Source organism: Pezoporus occidentalis, unplaced genomic scaffold (genome assembly GCF_034315485.1).
Source record: "Pezoporus occidentalis ecotype Australia unplaced genomic scaffold, CSIRO_AGI_Poc_V1 ctg229, whole genome shotgun sequence".
NCBI lineage: Eukaryota > Metazoa > Chordata > Aves > Psittaciformes > Psittacidae > Pezoporus > Pezoporus occidentalis.
Window position 1 is genome coordinate 1,159,577 of NW_026914169.1, and position 16,218 is coordinate 1,175,794.

Below are 16,218 nucleotides of genomic sequence, written 5' to 3' on the forward strand. Positions count from 1 at the left end.
TCTGTCTGCATCTCATGGCCTACCAGTGCTCTAAGTAGTTTCTTTCTGGTGGCAACAGACTGGATACTGTATTCTTAATGCTTAAGTTTCTAAGGTGGTGATAGAGAAGATCCCTTCCTCGGTGCAAATTTGAATGTGGCTGAGACAGTGATCAGATCACTGCTGGAAAGGGCTGACCCTGGTCCCTCTTCCTCTCTCCTCTGAGTTCATAAGCACATGCTCCTACCGCATTCCTCTTGCGCTTGCTCCATTGCCCCTCTGATCCCTCTGTGGAGGTTACAGGCAGGTTACTTTTGGACAGAAGGTTAAATGGAGAGAAAACTAACCCAGAAAAAAAAGTGTTGAATCAACTGAGCACAGGACCATTTGCACTACAAGGCTATCACAAGAGATGAAGCAGAAGGATGGGAATAGCAGCAGAGAGTGTCCACACATCACCTTTGGCAGAAGTGAGCTATGAGAAGTATCCTCAAATACTCCCATGACTGGTAGGAGCAAAGCAGCAGCTTGGGAAGGCTGTTCTCATCATTGGTAGCTGAGCCTTGGCTGCTCCTCAGGGCTAGGAGACTGATACAAGGGGCTTGTGTCCCACGCAGGTGAGTGCGCTGCTGGTAGCTAGATAGGCAAGATGCTTATCATTGTAGTAAGGTTCTCTGATCTTGCAAGATCCCAATCCAGAGTTGATGTGACTTGCAAATCAGGGAGTGGGTGTCATTTGCAAATTCCCTGCAGCAGGGCAGGATGCTGTTGGGGTGTGCAATGTGATTATATGACTTGTGTGAAGGTATAGAATGAGCTTTCCATCCCCCGCCGCCCATCAGCTTGCCTTTCCTCCTTCAATCCCCCACAACAATTGCCTGCTCTGGTAACAGGTCATGATTTCAGCCTGTCATTTTGTGTGTAAATTGCTGGGTTTGAATGTGAGTTCAGACCGATATCAGCATGAACTTCAAGGCCAGTAGCTGTTCTGGAGGGACCTCATGTTACATGCTTTTTTTTTTTTTTTTCTAGAGTACAAGAGCCTCTACTTACAAGTACTTACTCAGTACTGACAAGAATCAGTAAGCCTGAGCTTAGTGGGATCCATTATCAAGGAGATTAAATAGTACCAAACCCAGTGTCATTTTACCTTAGGCTGAGGGTCTGTGTTTGCTCTTCAGAAACAGCTTTTCCAGAGGAGCTGGGTACAGGCTGTACCTGCATGCTGGCTTGCAGTAGTCAGCATTGCTTACGTTACCTCTGCAATTGTATCTGAGAGATGAATAACAGATTTTCACTAATGGGTCTCATGTCAACAGTGGTGATTTAGCAAGGAAGACTGCAGTGCATTAGTTGCCATGACTCAGACTCACCCAGCCTTGTACTGGTGGTTTATTGGTTTATAAATGAAATCGCAGAAGCTGCATCCTGATGGTGCTGGCATGCTGAGATCCTGAAGAGGGTTCTTTCTGTCGATGTCCCTCAGAAATCTTTAAGTTACTACCTGAGGAGTCAGGGCTTGCAGGTTTACAGCAGTGACTCCAGCCAAGCTGCCCTGGTGCCTGTCAAAATCATGGCATGACTCTGAGGAGGGATTGAGGCTTTTACAGCATCTGCCAAAAGCTCACCAGTGGTCTGTGCCTGTTCCTGTGTCATCTTGCATCCTCGTTTTCTGAGCAGGGAGCAAGTCCTTCAAGCTTCACATAGGCAATAGAATGCTGTCCATGAGATCTTCGTGAGTGATGCTAGCTGCTGCTGTGCTGAGAGGATCTGTGCTTCCCTGGCTGTGGGGAGGAGAGAGACAGCAGGAACCAGGGCAGGGATTTGTGGATCTGTGCTGGTCCAGCAGTTAATGTTGAAAAGTTCTTTAGTAATGAAAAAGATGTTTTCTAAACAGGTAACTCTGGTCTCCCTAAGACCAGGTGGACTCTTTTAGACTTGGGGCTCTTGCCCAGAAATTCAACATCTGCCCCTACATGGTCCTGCAGTGAAATGTTTTTACTCATGTCCTTTTGAGATTCAGCCCCAGCCTGCTCAAGGGTGGTGGCAGTGCTGGTGTGTGTCTTGTGGAGGATAGAGCAGAGAGTTTACCTGTGTGGGGTATGAACTTCAGCTCACTTTGTGTATGTTGTGTTTGAACCACAGGAGCTATTTAGAAAGAGCCTAAGAACAAGATAATTCAAACCTAAGGCTAAAATGTCTCAGATGATATCCAGCTACCCTGTGTTTCCATTCACTAAAGGCACAAAGGGCAGTTATAGCAGCTCAGGTCTTGCTTGCATGTCTGCAGTAGATGTTCCTCTATGGGAGAGCAGAGCCAGGAAGGATTTTCTGTACTGAAAATATTGATACTACAGTAACTGTGGACATTTTAGGTCTGATGCTGGTAAAAATGCTGATTAGGCCCACAACAGGGACAGTACTGCTGGATCCCTTGCTTCACCTGCATAGAGTCCAATTTGGGGTGATTTGTGGTTTCCTGCTTGCAGTTTATCTCTGTAGGTGAGTGCAAGCTCTCTAATGAAGGTCAGAAGTTCACATGTACATATATATAAAAATGTGGATTTTCAGTGACTCAGTGAGCCCTGTTCATTGCTGTTCTCAGTGGTGGCTGGTTCCTGTGGAGGAGGCAGAACGGTGGCAGGATGTGTGAAGGGCCATCCAGGATTTGTGGACCCATTCCTCCAGACCCTACACTCTCTCCAGACTATTACAAACTCCCCTTCTCAGGTGAGTCCTTACTGCTTGTTAGGGATGTATGCTTTTGTACTGTGGCTTGGCGCAGCTTGCCCGTTTGATGTCCTTACTCTTTGACATCCTCAGCAGTCTCCACTCACACTGATGCAGGTGCTGCCTCATGGATAGTGATCCTAAAGGTGGTGTGTACAGCTGGTCAAAAGATTGGAAAGCATAAGGTAGAGGTGGATAAGGGGTTTTCAGCATTGTTTGTAGGCTGTGGGTGAAGAAGACCATGAGGTAAGATAGTTTCCCAGTAATTTCTTTCTCTTTCTTTCTCTGTAGCTCGAGGGAGGCTGGAAGGGAGTGCTCTGAAGGTGGGTTTTAGCTCTGACCCTCTGCATCCAGTTTCTAACCCATACAGTGCCTGCCAGGTCCAACCAGCCCCTCGCATTCGCCCCAGTGGAAAGGACTTCCTGGAGAAGGGACAGAAGGGGATGCTCAGTCTCTTATTGCAGCTTGAAGGGCTCTCCCTTGACAGGAGGCTGCCAGTTGAGAGTAAGTATAGCTGAGCTGCTGCTGGCCTGAGCTGCGTTTGGTGCCAGGGATGAAGCATCAGGGTTTTGGCTGGATTCCTCAGCTCTGCTTCCTGAGGAGAGCTTGAGATTTGCAGGGCCAGTCACCCTCTCCTGCATTTGGCCTGGTAGTGGTGTCCCTGGGCCATCGCCCGTGTGGGAGTCAGTGCTCCTGTGACCTTCCTGATTCCAGTCTGGCCCAGGTCTGGGATGGGAAAGGAGACTGTAAAAAAGAAGCTGTTTAATTTGTATTTGAGGAACTAGTCATGGATGAGAGGCTATTGAGAGGTGCTGGAAACAAATAAAGCCCTTCTAGTTTGCTGTTTCTGAATACAACCAGTATCTTTACAGTCAAACTTAAAAATGGATCGGGTGAAATCTTAATGTATAGAGGGTGTTTAATCTGGGGAATTCCTTGTTAGTGAACAAATCCAGGCAGGATTTGGGAAGACTGTGTGTGTGGATACTGAGAATATCTCTGCAAAAGATGTTCCCTTCTCCAGGGAGCTCACCCAGAGTACATTCAGAAGTCCAGGAAGGAGATAAGGCTGAGCACTGGATGTCTGATTTACTTCATGTGTTGGAATTTCCCCTGCCTGGTGCCAGTGTGGTGGCTGCCAGCTGAACTGCTGTGGCAGAGTAGGAGAGGAATGAAGAGGGTCTGGTTGTGTCAGCTGAGATCTTCCCCATCTTGGAGAGCCTAAAGGATCGTTTTTGATTCAAAACCAACAAATCCGTAGTCTTGATTATGTCCCCTTGGATGTGGGACAACAGCTGACCTTGAAACCAGGAAAAGTGCTGGTTTAAGGCTCTGCAGCTGCCATTAACCATTCAGAAACACTATGGGTGCTGAACTGGGAATTGACCTTGCTCTCAAGAGGATGCTGGTATGGCTTGTCCAAATGGGACATAGTCCATAGTCCATAGTCCCAAATGGGACAAGTGAGGCCACAGTCTCTCAGAACAAAGGAGTCTGTGAACACCAGTAATGTTCACAGACTTCTGACAGTGCTCAGCTGGGCACTGTGGGATCCTCTGGCAGAAGAGGGTCAATCCTGGAGTGTGCATCTAACATGGGGAAGAATGCACAGCTTGTCTAGTCTGCAGAGAAGAGGAGAGCTTGCTATTGTATGGGTGGTTGGATCAGCTTTGGAGACAGAGCTGTGGGCTCTGGTGCCAGCGCTCCAAAAGCCTGAATCCCTGGGCAGTGTCTGAGGGGTGAAGGCTATGTCTGCCCTTGCTGTGCAGGGAAAGAGTCCAAGGATCATGAGAAAGAAAATGTAAGGAGAATAAAAGAGATTCAGAAGAAGTACAAAGAGAAGGAGCGAGCCCAAGAGCACAGCAAGCCCAAGCCTGTGAAAGCTCTCTGGAAATCTCAGAAATATGAAAACGTGGAGTCAAAGGTGAAGGCCAAACTCCAGGTCAGTACCCACTCAGCTCTTGAGCTATCTGGGCCTGGGATGCAGTTCAGCCCTGAGGCTCTGTGGGAAAGTGGACACAGGGGAGCCCCAGAATCTCTGGATCTGGGGCAGCTCAGTGATGAAGCATGGAGGACAGATGTGACAGTGGGGCTGTGTGCTGAGCAAGAATGTGGCGTCTGGCTCCAGAGAGCGATTGCTGTAATAATCTGTGTCCTGTTGAGCCCAGAAGATCTCTCATGCAGGAGAAGCTGAGAGGGGGAAAATCTCATCACACCCTCTGCCTGCAGGCTCCTGCTTGGACTCTTGGGGATATACAGGCTTCCACTGACAGCTGTATTCCCAATATAGGGGTGCACCCAGCTGTCTTTTCAGCTTCCTGGTGTTTGGGCCAACACTTGTCTGGGGTTAGTGCCAAAGGGCTGTGGTATTCTATTCCATGGATCATGGTCCTCCGAGGTTTGTCTTCAGGCTGCATCAAACGTCAGTCCAACTCTTACCACCCTGTGGACCCACAGTGGGCTGTATGTCTCCAAATTCTTCTCTGAGTGATTGTTGTGGTGAATAACCTGTGTGCCCCCATGGGGGGGCTGTGTGCCCCCATGGACCCCCATGGGGGCACACAGCATCTCCAGGCAATCAAGGTGGAGGTCTTATACATGAGCACAATTGCAAGGGTGTATGTACCTCCTGTGCTTGTGACGAAAAGGGCTGTGGAGCTGTGCCTTGTTTCCTCGGGCTTTCTCAGCTGCTGAAACGAGCAGATGTGTGGCCTTGTGAAGGTTTTGGGTTGGTGTTTGCTTCTTTCTCTTTCTTTATCTGGGTCATTTTTCCTCCCCTGGTGGGTTCCTGGTGTTTAAATGGTGCCTCTGTCAGAAGGCTTTGCTAAAAGTGCCAAAGACACTGCCTTGGTAGAATTGTACCTGTTTGTACAGAAATGAAAGTGAAGGCCATGGGGGAGGGAAGGAAAGCTCCATCACTATGTTTGGGTGAATCTGTTGTCATCAGTCTGGAAGCCTCTGTGGTCCAGGTGACCTCTTGTATTCCATTAGCCTCTTCTTTCATCCAGAAATAGGCACGGTAGCTCTTACGGATGGGGTTGGCTCCGGCTGCACAGCAGGAAGCAGAGGGGTGCTAGTGACCTCCTGGAGATCAGGCCCCAGGGCTCCCTTCCAGCTCAGCCTCATATGGGAGAAGCTCCTTGAGCAAGTGGCAGTGCAGGGCTCCTGCCTTCACCAGTGTAACCTTGAACTGTTAGAGCCTGCATTCCCATCAGCCTCAGGAGAGGGCTTTGTCCTGCAAGTCCCTGGTAGCCTTCATGGTCTCCATCTCTCTTCTTTTTGCAGCCCACCAGGCTGTGTGGACAGGAATGACACAGGGAGCTGCTGCTCGTGCAGACAGTGGGTGCAAGCTGGGTGACACCTCAAGCACTGCCACTTACACAAGCCTTCCCTTGGTACTCCCTTGCTGAGTTGGAGCCTCCAAGTTCCTCCTCATCTCTGCATTGCTTCACCCTGGTCCAAAGCAGCCCTCCATCCAACTTTTGACACTAAAAATTATGTGTACTGTGAACAACTGCAAAAATTGGCAAGATGACTTCCAAGCCAAGCCACTGGTTCTGAGTGCTGTGTCCCTTCTTCCTGGTGACACCAACCTCCTTGAGCTCTGTGACCTTTCCACACATGGTAACAAACCCACATGTGCCTTAGGAACACAAGCCTACGCTCTTGTTTGACAAATCCTCTGGGTTAGAGGAAGATTGAGATAATTTCTTCTTTTGTTCTGGGGAAGAGGGTGATCTCTGTGCAGGCAGTTTCTGCGTGGTGTGTTCCTTGTGCTCCAGAGAGAGGTGGCGGGAAGCCCTGGTGCTGACTCATGTTGCTTTAACTATTACTGTGGCTCTCCTGGAGCTGGGGTGTTCCCTTTGAAGGATCTCTGTCTTCCATGGAGCTGGTGATGATCAGAGTTTAAATTCAATCTGTTAGAGTGCTTCTTTAATAGAAGAAGGCTTACAGGCTTGACTTAGCAAGCCTGGGTCTGGATTTATGGGCTGCTGCAGTTTGGGACCTTGATCAGACCCTCTCTTAACAACAGTAATTGACTAATTATGCATCCCATTTTTGAACTGTGGCCTTTTGAGCTACTCCCTGAGGAGGAGGTGATCCATTAAGGATTGGATTCAGAAGGTGAAGAGGACCCTGTACTATAACAGCTTGAGATGTGTGTAGTTTCTCAGCTTCCTTAGTGGCTTTAGTAAGGCACAGGACCCCTTGTCCTCAATCAGAGTACCACTCTTCAGTTTCTTTAAATGAGGTAGAAGAAAACAGTAGAGGCCTGGCTGGTCCTTGTGGTCCCTTTTGGAACACACCACATAAGAAGCATGGGGGCAAATCCCCACTCCACTGTTAATGGATCCTGTGGTGCAGTGGGCCTGGTTCCTGATAGGCTTTGAGTTCATCTTTCAGAGGATTAAGGGTTTCTCTAAGCTGTGGAGTCTAGTCACATTCCTTATTTTTCCAAAGCAAGTTGTATAGTGGGAAAGCAATTACCAAAAACCTTGATGCATGTTTTCACCAATAACCTCATTTGCCTAACAACTATTGTTATTCTGTTTTATTGCCTAGGGTTTGTCCTTCTTGATGCTTGAGAGGGTTCATCAGGTACTGCAACAGCTCCTGCCATCCACCAGGCCCCTAAGAATTTAACTTCTTGTCTGGAAACTTGGCAGTTGAAGGGTGGAATGTTTGAGGCCATTTTTATTCAATAGATTCCAGATGGCTGCAGCCCCTTGCCCCTCCTGTACTTTATTGTCTCCATCCATTAAGATATCATCTATACATTCATATATGTGGACATCTGCTGGCACCTCCACAGGACTGAGGAGCTTGGCCAAGGCACTGTGGGGAATAATGGGGGAATATTTATACCCCTGTGGGAGTTGGTTAAAAGTATACTGCATCTCCTCCCATGTGAAACCCAGCTGGGGTTTGTCTTCTCCCCTTAGGGAAACCATAAAAACCATATCCTTAACATCTGGTGTGGCCATCCAGGGGTGGACAGCAGCCTGTCCTTCTGTCACTGCTGAGGTTAGGCTTGGGACAGCAGCAGTCAGCAGTGGAGTATTGCTGTTAAGTTTCCTGGTATCAGTTGATAAACACCACTGGCCATCAGCCTTATGGACTGGCCAGACTGGAGAGTTCCAAAGGGTATGTGTACGATCTGGAAAATGTCTTCTCTAGATCTTTAATCACTTTGTAGATGCCCCATTTGGCAGCAGATACTGAGCAGCACAGGTTGCTTTAGGCTGTGGTAGTGCAGCTGCAGCCTGTGAAAGCCTCACAAAAGAAGCTTCTGCTTCTCTGCTTCCAAACTCCACATCCTGCCATAAGGTAGGTCACATCCCTTGCCTGCTGGTATGCCAAACCCTCATCTATTTTTCTTGTGAGGGCTCAGAGCCACTTCCACAGCTGCCATCCTTTTCTCACCAGGCAGCCAGAGTTGAGTTTGAGCTCAGGGGAATTTTTCTGCTTACACCAGTTACCCCCACTGTACTTACAACTTTCCTTGCCTGGTTAATTCCTCACTTCTCCACTTGCTGCTTCGTTAAAACACTAATATGGTCCCTGTATCAATTGAAAATCCCAGACTTAGGGTATGTCTATGGGCTCTTAGCAGTAGCCATTAGCAGTTACCACTAGATGAGTGGGCAGCTGAACCCAAATCCCAAAGTTGTGGATTTTAACCCCTTCAGGTTCTCTCAGTGGCGTACCAAAGGGTTAAGGGCACCACTGCTGTTTGGGGTTGTGTCATCTTTGTGTCTGCTGGGCTCTTGACCCTTCCTCTGTTTGGGGGGCTATCAGTGCAGCTGCACTCAGGTACAACGCAGTAACACTCCTCACCAAAGGGCATTTCTTTCTGAGCCCTAAATGGTCTATCTCAGGAAGGTTCAAGGTCCCGGTGGGGTCCTCCTCATTGTGCTCCATGGCTGCCCAAGTTCTCTTTCTCAGAGACTGACTGTTTCCAGGGTGTCTGGTGATCCTCTGAGGAGGGCTCTGATGTGACTGGGACCTCCTGGAGGTCCCATACCTCTCTTGGGTGCAATCAGCCTTTGGCACTCCCTGTGGCAGCTTGGACAGTGCTTTTCCTGGGGCAGGGACAGGCTCTCCTCTTGCCTGGGCTCTACAACCCCACCCAAGTACCCCCTTAGTAGGTTATTGAGTGATTGCCCATCAGTCCGTGGTTCAGAACCACTCCTGGACCTCCAAACCTGCTCTTTTCTTCATCACCGCACAACACCATATCTGTGGCACAGGCTCTCCACAAATACTCTGTCTCCATTTTTGCTCAAAACCTTCCTGTGCAACTCCCTGAGCTCAGGTCCCAACCAGGAGCAGTGCACAACATGGGCTGGGGTCCTGCTGTGCAGACCCATCTGCCTGTCAGTTTTAATGAGAGCTTGCATGTTCCTTTTCTCCAGCTCCACCACCTCTTCAAAGCTCTCATCAGAACCTCCCCACATATCTGTGGGGTCTGTGCCCATAATAACTGCCAAACTGGGACAGCACGGGTGGGTCTTTGTGCTCGTGCCAGCATAATTTCAATTCTTTGTTCCAATAAATGCTTTTGCTCTCTTTCTCTTCTAAATTCCTCTTCTGAACAGTCCATTTCCAAATAGCTCCTTGCAAAACAATCCTGTGCCTGTACCAAGCCCATGCCCAGGATGGCACACGTGCTCTCTTCACCACCTCCCCCATCTCCACAGTGTTGTTCCATTCTCTCCTGGGTAAAACCACTTCTCCTTCACCCACTGTACACCCAGGGGAGGAGTGGTCATCCATGCACTTGTCACCTCTCCTCTATGGGCATCCCACTGACTACGCTGGTTTAAATGTAACAGAACCAATAAATAGAGGCTAAATGACATTTACTGCTCAAACTCAGTTCAAGCTCCACCAACATCACCTCCAGATTTGGGATGTCACATGGATTTCTCACTACACTGCTGATTCTTAAACTTTATGGCCAGTGATCCAAAATATACAATCCTTCACCTGAAAAGGGAAGGCTGTCAATCTCAAGGAATCCCCTTGGATGGCGACGTGACCCAAGGGGAGAGTCTCTGACTGCAGACCTGCTGTTCCAAGGAGGAACAGCTCCAACGGGCTCTCCAGCCAGGCTCCTTTTATACTCTTGTCTCACCTGAGCTGTGGTCAGATATGGTCATGTAGCTCCCATGGGCTCAGGACCCAACTTCCTATTTGTCAGGGCTTTGTCAGGGCTTTGTTGGGGTGGTTGTACCTGCTATAACTTGTTTGACTTTGAACCAGCCATGCTGGGTAAAGGCATTTCTCATTAATTTACTGGAGAGATCTGGATCTCCTGGCTCCTGCTGCAACAAGACTGATCATCTTTGGAGCCTGATCTGTCCAGGCAGTGCTGAGGGCATTGCATACCCTAGTTAACACTAGAACTAGTCATTTGAGCATCCTGTCCCATGTCTGCTAAACTACAGGGAACAGGCAACAAGGAATCTGCCTCAAGGGGCCTGCAGTTCAGCTGAGAGAGCAGCTGGGAGCTTGGCTACCTGTGAAGATGTGGAGGCTGCCCTGTACAGTTCCTGTGGCTTCCAACAGCAGAGCAGTTCCCTGGTCACCCACTTGTCACAGTCAACTTTCAATTTTTAGGGTTTCTTTGCAACAACACTGTCTGAGATAGTCCCCAGGCCTTTTGTTAGATGTCAGGTAGTGTAACTTTGTGCCGTTTGTAACCACAACCTTTGAAGATGCCTCTCATGCTATTCCACCCTCCCCAAAACACCAGACTCCTCCACTCCCCACTCCTCTTTCTGTCTAGAGTAGCATAACCATAGATTTGGGGTGCTGAGCAGAGCAGCACTTAGCTTTGTGTCTACCTGGGCTTTTTCAGTCAAGTTTGCTTGAATGGGCTCTGGATTTGTGGCACTGGGATGGCTTCAGGGAGCTCAAGTTCTCTTCTGTTGCCAACAAGGGAGACTGGCGTGTGTCTTGCCTTCAGCATGCTTTCTCCACATTGCCATGTGCCCCTTCCTCAGGAAGAGTTCTGCTTTTTAAGGAGTCGTGATCAATGTCAGTATGGACAGCGTCCCTAGCTCTGGTAGGTATCTCTGTTGGGTTATCTGGTGTTTCTTTCCTTTCATGCCTACCATTTTAGTGAGTAAAAGGACTCTCCAGTCAATGCTACGTGCATATTTGATCCAAATGTGTGTTTCAGCAGATTCCCCCCCCCCTTTTTTAGCGTTTCTTTACAAAGTTCAGTTGCCAGGTCTGGATTTGTTGCTGTAGGCAGCCAGTTTGGCCTCTGCTGGCTGAGTCCAGATTGTCTTCCCCCACCAGCTCCTGCCAAGTCATGGCAGAAAGAGGGTGCTGTCATCTGCCTGCTGGAAACTTGTGGTTGAGCTTGTGGTTGACCTCCCAAGCTTTGTTGGGTTGGTTTCTCTTTTCTCCAGCCTTCCTCCACTATTGGATCTTTTCTTGTCTCTCCCAGGAGAGCTCCCCACCTCCAAATCCAGAGGCTCTGAAATTCCTGAGGGCATATTCTCGCTGTGGTCCTGGGATCAAGCCATGCAGATCGCTCTCCCCAGGGCCTGCCAGAATGAAAACAGGAGCAGACACAGAGGATCCAGAGGCACTGGGTGTTGAAATCAAGGTGAGTTGCACACTGACTGCATCCATCCCAGACGTTTCTGACACTTAACTTTGCTCCTGTTTTGTACTCTTCTTGTGTTCTTCTAAAGTGTTGAGTCAGGTATGCTGTGTGAACAGGGAGATCTGTAAATACTCTTCCTGGCTGAAGGGAAGGAGCAGGGTCTTGGTCACTGTGTTCAAGGATTGCTAATACTAGCTCTGGCTTCACCCCTACTCACAGTTAAAGAGATTGTGAAGTTCCCTTTGAAAATCCCACCTCTTCACTGTACAAGGGCCAGTGATCTCCAGTCTGCTGTTTGTAGGGCTTTGCAGGAGATCTTGGGGATTTGGAGGCTGTCCCCACCTTAATCAAAGGAACTGTGGCTTCTGGATGTTAGATTAAAAAATGGGAAAATGGGTGAGCTTTTTAGAAAGGAAGGTTAAATAAGTACTAGCAGTTAAACCTTTCCGGTGGTCTGTCTGGGAGATCCTAAACTGTTCTGTGACTTGTGTCTTCTTTCTTTAGCAAGAATGGGGTTGCCAGTCTGTTGGTTCCCAAAGGCCATGGAGGGACTTAATTTAAACAGGGCATAAACTCCTAAGGAGGAAACCCAAGAAAACAAACTTAAATCCAGTGACCTTCTGCCCTGTCTTGGCCACCAGACAAGTTGTGGTAGCGAGTGCTGTCATCTGAGGAAATGCCCCCAAGGACCAGCTAAGCTCTGCCAGGCTTCTGATGAAGGCTAGAACAGTTTTAACTCTGACCTTCCAGCTGCCCTGATGGGCTCAGAATACTCCAGTAGGAGCTGTGTGGACTACGCCAAGCCTAGTTCTTTCTGTCCTTCTGAATTTGAGGGCATGGGGTCAGCCTGAGGACCTCAAAAAAGCCAGTTTTAGGCTTGGCTTTTGGTGCTTGCCTTCTCACACCACAGTCAATAGCTCGTGCCTGACTATGGCTCCATACCTGAGATGGGGTGGGCTGAGGGTGCGCCTGTCCTACTGCCCTACACCCCCAATTTGGTGTCTTGTGCAGGTGCCTCTTTGCTTTGTCCCTGTGGGGACAGGGTTTCTGTGTGTGTATGTGTGAGCTGGGCCCTGCTGCCTCCCTCTCTCTTCTTGCAGATGCAGGTGGAGGGCAGGAGCATCAACTTTGTTAAGCACAACGCCCGCAGTGCCAAGCGGGCCCCGCTGCGACGGTCCCTGTCCGAGCAGGCGCTGGCCGAGCTGCTGCAGCAGAAGCACCGGGAACAGGAGGACTACAACACTAAGCAAAAGGGCCATGTCCCCCAGTAGTACGTATGCCCTCTGTGGTCCATGAGTCTTTCCTGCTTTCGTTCACCATGTCCCTCAGCTTCTGCATAGAAGGGGGGCTGAGGACAGAGGTGCTCCTGGCATGTGCAAGCAGTGAGATTTACAGTAGCCTGGGGAATAAAAGCAATTCCTTCTGCTTTCGTCACAAGCATCCCATGGCCAGTGTGGCTGAGCTCAGAAAGAATTTTGTCTCCTTCCTCCCTGGGTTGTTGTTGTCTGACGGTGCTGACATGGGGACGCTCTGTGCTATGAGAAGCATGTTCCTATCCCCTGTAAGCCTTGCTCTACATGACGTAGCTTCAATATTGCAAGGTCTGCTTTTGGAGAGGCAAATGCTTTGCTCTTCCTTGCAGTATTCAGCCCTGGACCCAGGGTCTGAGGAACATTCAACCTGTAACTTGCCTGTTGGGGTTCTGAGTGGAAAACCTCCTGGTGACCCTGTCCTAGGACTGACCGTGGTGTCAGTCCTTTGGCTCCATACTGTGCATGCTGTTCTCTGCCAGCATCCCTGGCTGTGAGCAACTTTGTCCAGCTTCATTCTGTCACTGGCCTGCAGGTGGTTTTGAGAGGAATCAGTAGCCTGGGCCAGAAGCAAGAAGCAGAATCCCTTGTCTCCAAAGAGCTTGTGTCGGCCTCAGTGCATCTCTTGCAGCAGTGATTCAATGCACATGGAGCATGTTTGCTGGTCCATGCATGTCGGCTAAGCCCAGTATACCCCTCCATGGCAGGAGTGTGTGCTATCAGCATGGGTCTCTGTGGTCCTCAGGCAGGAATGCTGGGGGAGGTTTGAAGGGCTCAGTTCCTGGCATCTGCCTGCCTCCCTGGGCACCTCCTTCTGCCAGATGTAATGACACGTGCTTCCTTTGCCTTCCCTCTGCCTTGCCAGCCTGCTGGAGAGGAAGGAGCTGTGGCGCAGAGAGATGGAGGAGCGGCTGCGAAACCTGCCAGATCCCAACATACCACCTGGTCATACCAAGATGCAAGAGGACCAGCGGCTGGAGACCCTCGGCAGTCTGAAGCAGAGTAAGAGGAAAAGAAACAGGGATTCCAGCTCAGAAAAATGGGTGATTCTAGCCAGGATTTGGGAGATGAGTTCTGGGACACAGGTTTCTGTTGTGTGGAGTTATCTGGACAAAGGCGTGTAGTTGGGATGTGAGATGCATGTGTGGAAAGGGCAATTTCCTTCAGGTTGGTAAGCAGGCTTGTCCAATAGACCTGATGTTAGGGTTACTATTGCCTTAATATGATAGAAAGAATTTGATTGGAAGGGACCTTCAGAGGTCTTGTATTCCAGCCTTTGGTTTTTCAAAGATGGCGCAGGTCACTCAGGTCTTCATCCAGCAGAGCTTTCAATGGAAAGAGGGGTATTATAAGTCCTTCTTCCAGTGCTGCCATCATTTTTATGGCTGAGGTTGAGGTCATGGGAAAAGGACAGATTTCTTTGCTCTTCCACTTGCACAACTTGTTTGGTTTGGCTTTGTGTTTTGCAGGCCAGGAGCAGCTGGTAAAGGACCTGGTGATGCTGCCAGTGAGGGCAGACACTCTCAGCATGCAGAAGAGGCGGGTGGAGCTGGAGAGGAAGCTCTCCCAAATAGAAGAGGCCATCAAAATTTTCTCAAGGCCCAAGGTCTTCATCAAGCTGGATGCGTGAGCTAGGTTGCGGTTAGGGCCCATGCAGGTGCCAATGCAGTGTCCCAGTGTGCAGCCAGTGTCTCTTGCTCATGCTTCAGTGATGTGCCTGTCCACAGAAAAGGGAGGGAGTATCCCTAATATACTCTCTGTGGTCTGGAGAACAGTTGTCTCTGTGTTGCTTGACTTCTCAGAGATCAGCTCTCTGTTCCGGATCCATGGCATCACCTCTTTTTTTCCCATTTTTTCCCACTTCTAGGAACTGGTAGGTCTCTCATGCAGCTGCCTGTGGTGTTTTGTCCCCCTCTCTCTCCTGAGCTGGCCCATGGTCATGGCTCATTCTGGGCACCTGCAGACTTGTCTGCACAAAACCCTTGTGCTGTTGGTCTGCCACATGTGCCCCAGTCCTGAGCACTGCCCCATCCTTCTCATGCAGCTCAGGGACCACAGAGAGGCACAGAGCTTCAGTCCTGTGCCCAGGGAAGAGCTGGAATGGCTGCAGGGGGGTCTGGTAGGATGTCAGGAGAAGCCTTTGTTGTGTGTGGGGCAGGATGTGCTTCCATTATGCATCGTTTCCCTCTTCAGTGTGTGTGCAGCTCCGGGTGGGCTCAGCAGGGCCTGAGGAGCACTGGTGTGTGGCAGAAACCAGCAGTACTGATGTTGCACAGGCAGGGGGAGAGCCATGGGTCCTGGTCCCACTACCCGCAGAGGTCCAAGGTGGCCAGGGAAGTCAGGTTTCACAGGGCTGGGGTGCTGGGATGTCGTGGCAGACTTGAGTGGAGGATGAGCAAAGTCCTGGTAGATCTCAGTCTGCAGCCTGACAGGACAAGAGTGGGTAGATGCCATTGTGGAGGTGAGCTCATGGCCTCCTTAGCTTCAGATGCCACACAGGGACCTGTGGAGACCTTTGCAGGGATCCTGCTGAGTGAAATGTAGACAGACTTGACCTAAAAGGGATCTCTGGAGGGCTTGGTCTATGTCCTGCTCAGCAGAGGGACAGATCCACAGCTGGGGGGCCTTCTCCATCTGAGTTAACATCTCCAAGGACAGGGCTGCCACCACCACCTCACTGGGGCTGTTTCCAGGCAGTGCCATCCTCAGGGAAAACCTCTGAAGCCCCATCAGAATGTCCCTCATTGCAGCTTGTGCCTGTTGCCCCATTTCCTTCGCTGAGATGACTGCCCCAACCAGGGGTTTTCTCCAACGTGGGGAGGGTTTTTGGGGTAGGGGTGTTGTGGAGCAGGGTCCAGCCCTGCCTACAGCACCCTGGGAGATACTGCAGTGTCCTGGGACATCAGGGGCTGACGCTGCTGCCAATGGATGAAGAAACTTTTAGTGCTGGAGGAGGTGAAGATGCCAACCTGAAAATCAGCCACTGACCAATGGGGCTGCTCTCGGAGCAAATGCTGCAGCCAGGCTGAGCTGACTGGATGAGAGTAGTGCTGGGGGCTGTGGACACCAGCTGCATGGCACCTCCCTCCCTGTAGCAAGTCTGGACTAACCAGCCCTGCTGCCTGCTTTGCTGCTCTGCCACTGCTCTGCTGCCCACCCAGAGTGTCACTTGGCTCAGGAGCCCTGGAGCTGCAATCCCTGCTTGCCCCAGGCAGGGCTGTGGCTTTGATGGGTAGTCAAAACCTGAACATTTGGCACTGTGTCCTCAGACCCTGAGAGCTGTGGGTCCTTCTCACCCAGCCCCACTGCGTGCCCTTGGCAGCAGCGCTGATGAGGGGATGCTGTTTATAGGCCTGGGGGAGCTTGTGCAGGCCCTTGGCACTAAATCAGCCTTGCAAAGTTTTGGCTAAGCCAGGGCCTCGGGACAGGAGCTGCATGGGGTTTGGGGCTTGGTTCTCAGGGGTCAGCGAAAGCAACAGGACACAGTCCCACTTCCCTGCGGAGGGGACCAGCCAGGGGGCACACTCATGCCTGTGCCTAGCATTGCCTCCAGAGCAAGGCTAGGGCACTTAGTGC

At 50.3% G+C, this 16,218-nt stretch overlaps 1 protein-coding gene across 2 annotated transcripts; it reads left to right on the forward strand.

The window, feature by feature from the left end:
• The first annotated feature begins 1,937 nt into the window (after positions 1-1,937).
• ENKD1 (enkurin domain containing 1) lies at positions 1,938-14,414 on the forward strand. 2 transcript variants are annotated; one of them, XM_062621280.1, is made up of 8 exons: positions 1,946-2,481; positions 2,585-2,709; positions 3,001-3,213; positions 4,479-4,651; positions 11,171-11,332; positions 12,433-12,602; positions 13,508-13,644; positions 14,112-14,414. In XM_062621280.1, exons 1-8 carry the CDS (start codon positions 2,273-2,275, stop codon positions 14,270-14,272), a joined length of 1,350 nt encoding a protein of 449 aa, XP_062477264.1. In that variant the 5' UTR covers positions 1,946-2,272; the 3' UTR covers positions 14,273-14,414. The 2 variants fall into 2 exon arrangements, with proteins under 2 accessions (XP_062477265.1, XP_062477264.1); XM_062621281.1 differs by lacking the exon at positions 12,433-12,602 and having other exon boundaries at positions 1,938-2,481.
• Positions 14,415-16,218: the final 1,804 nt, after the last annotated feature.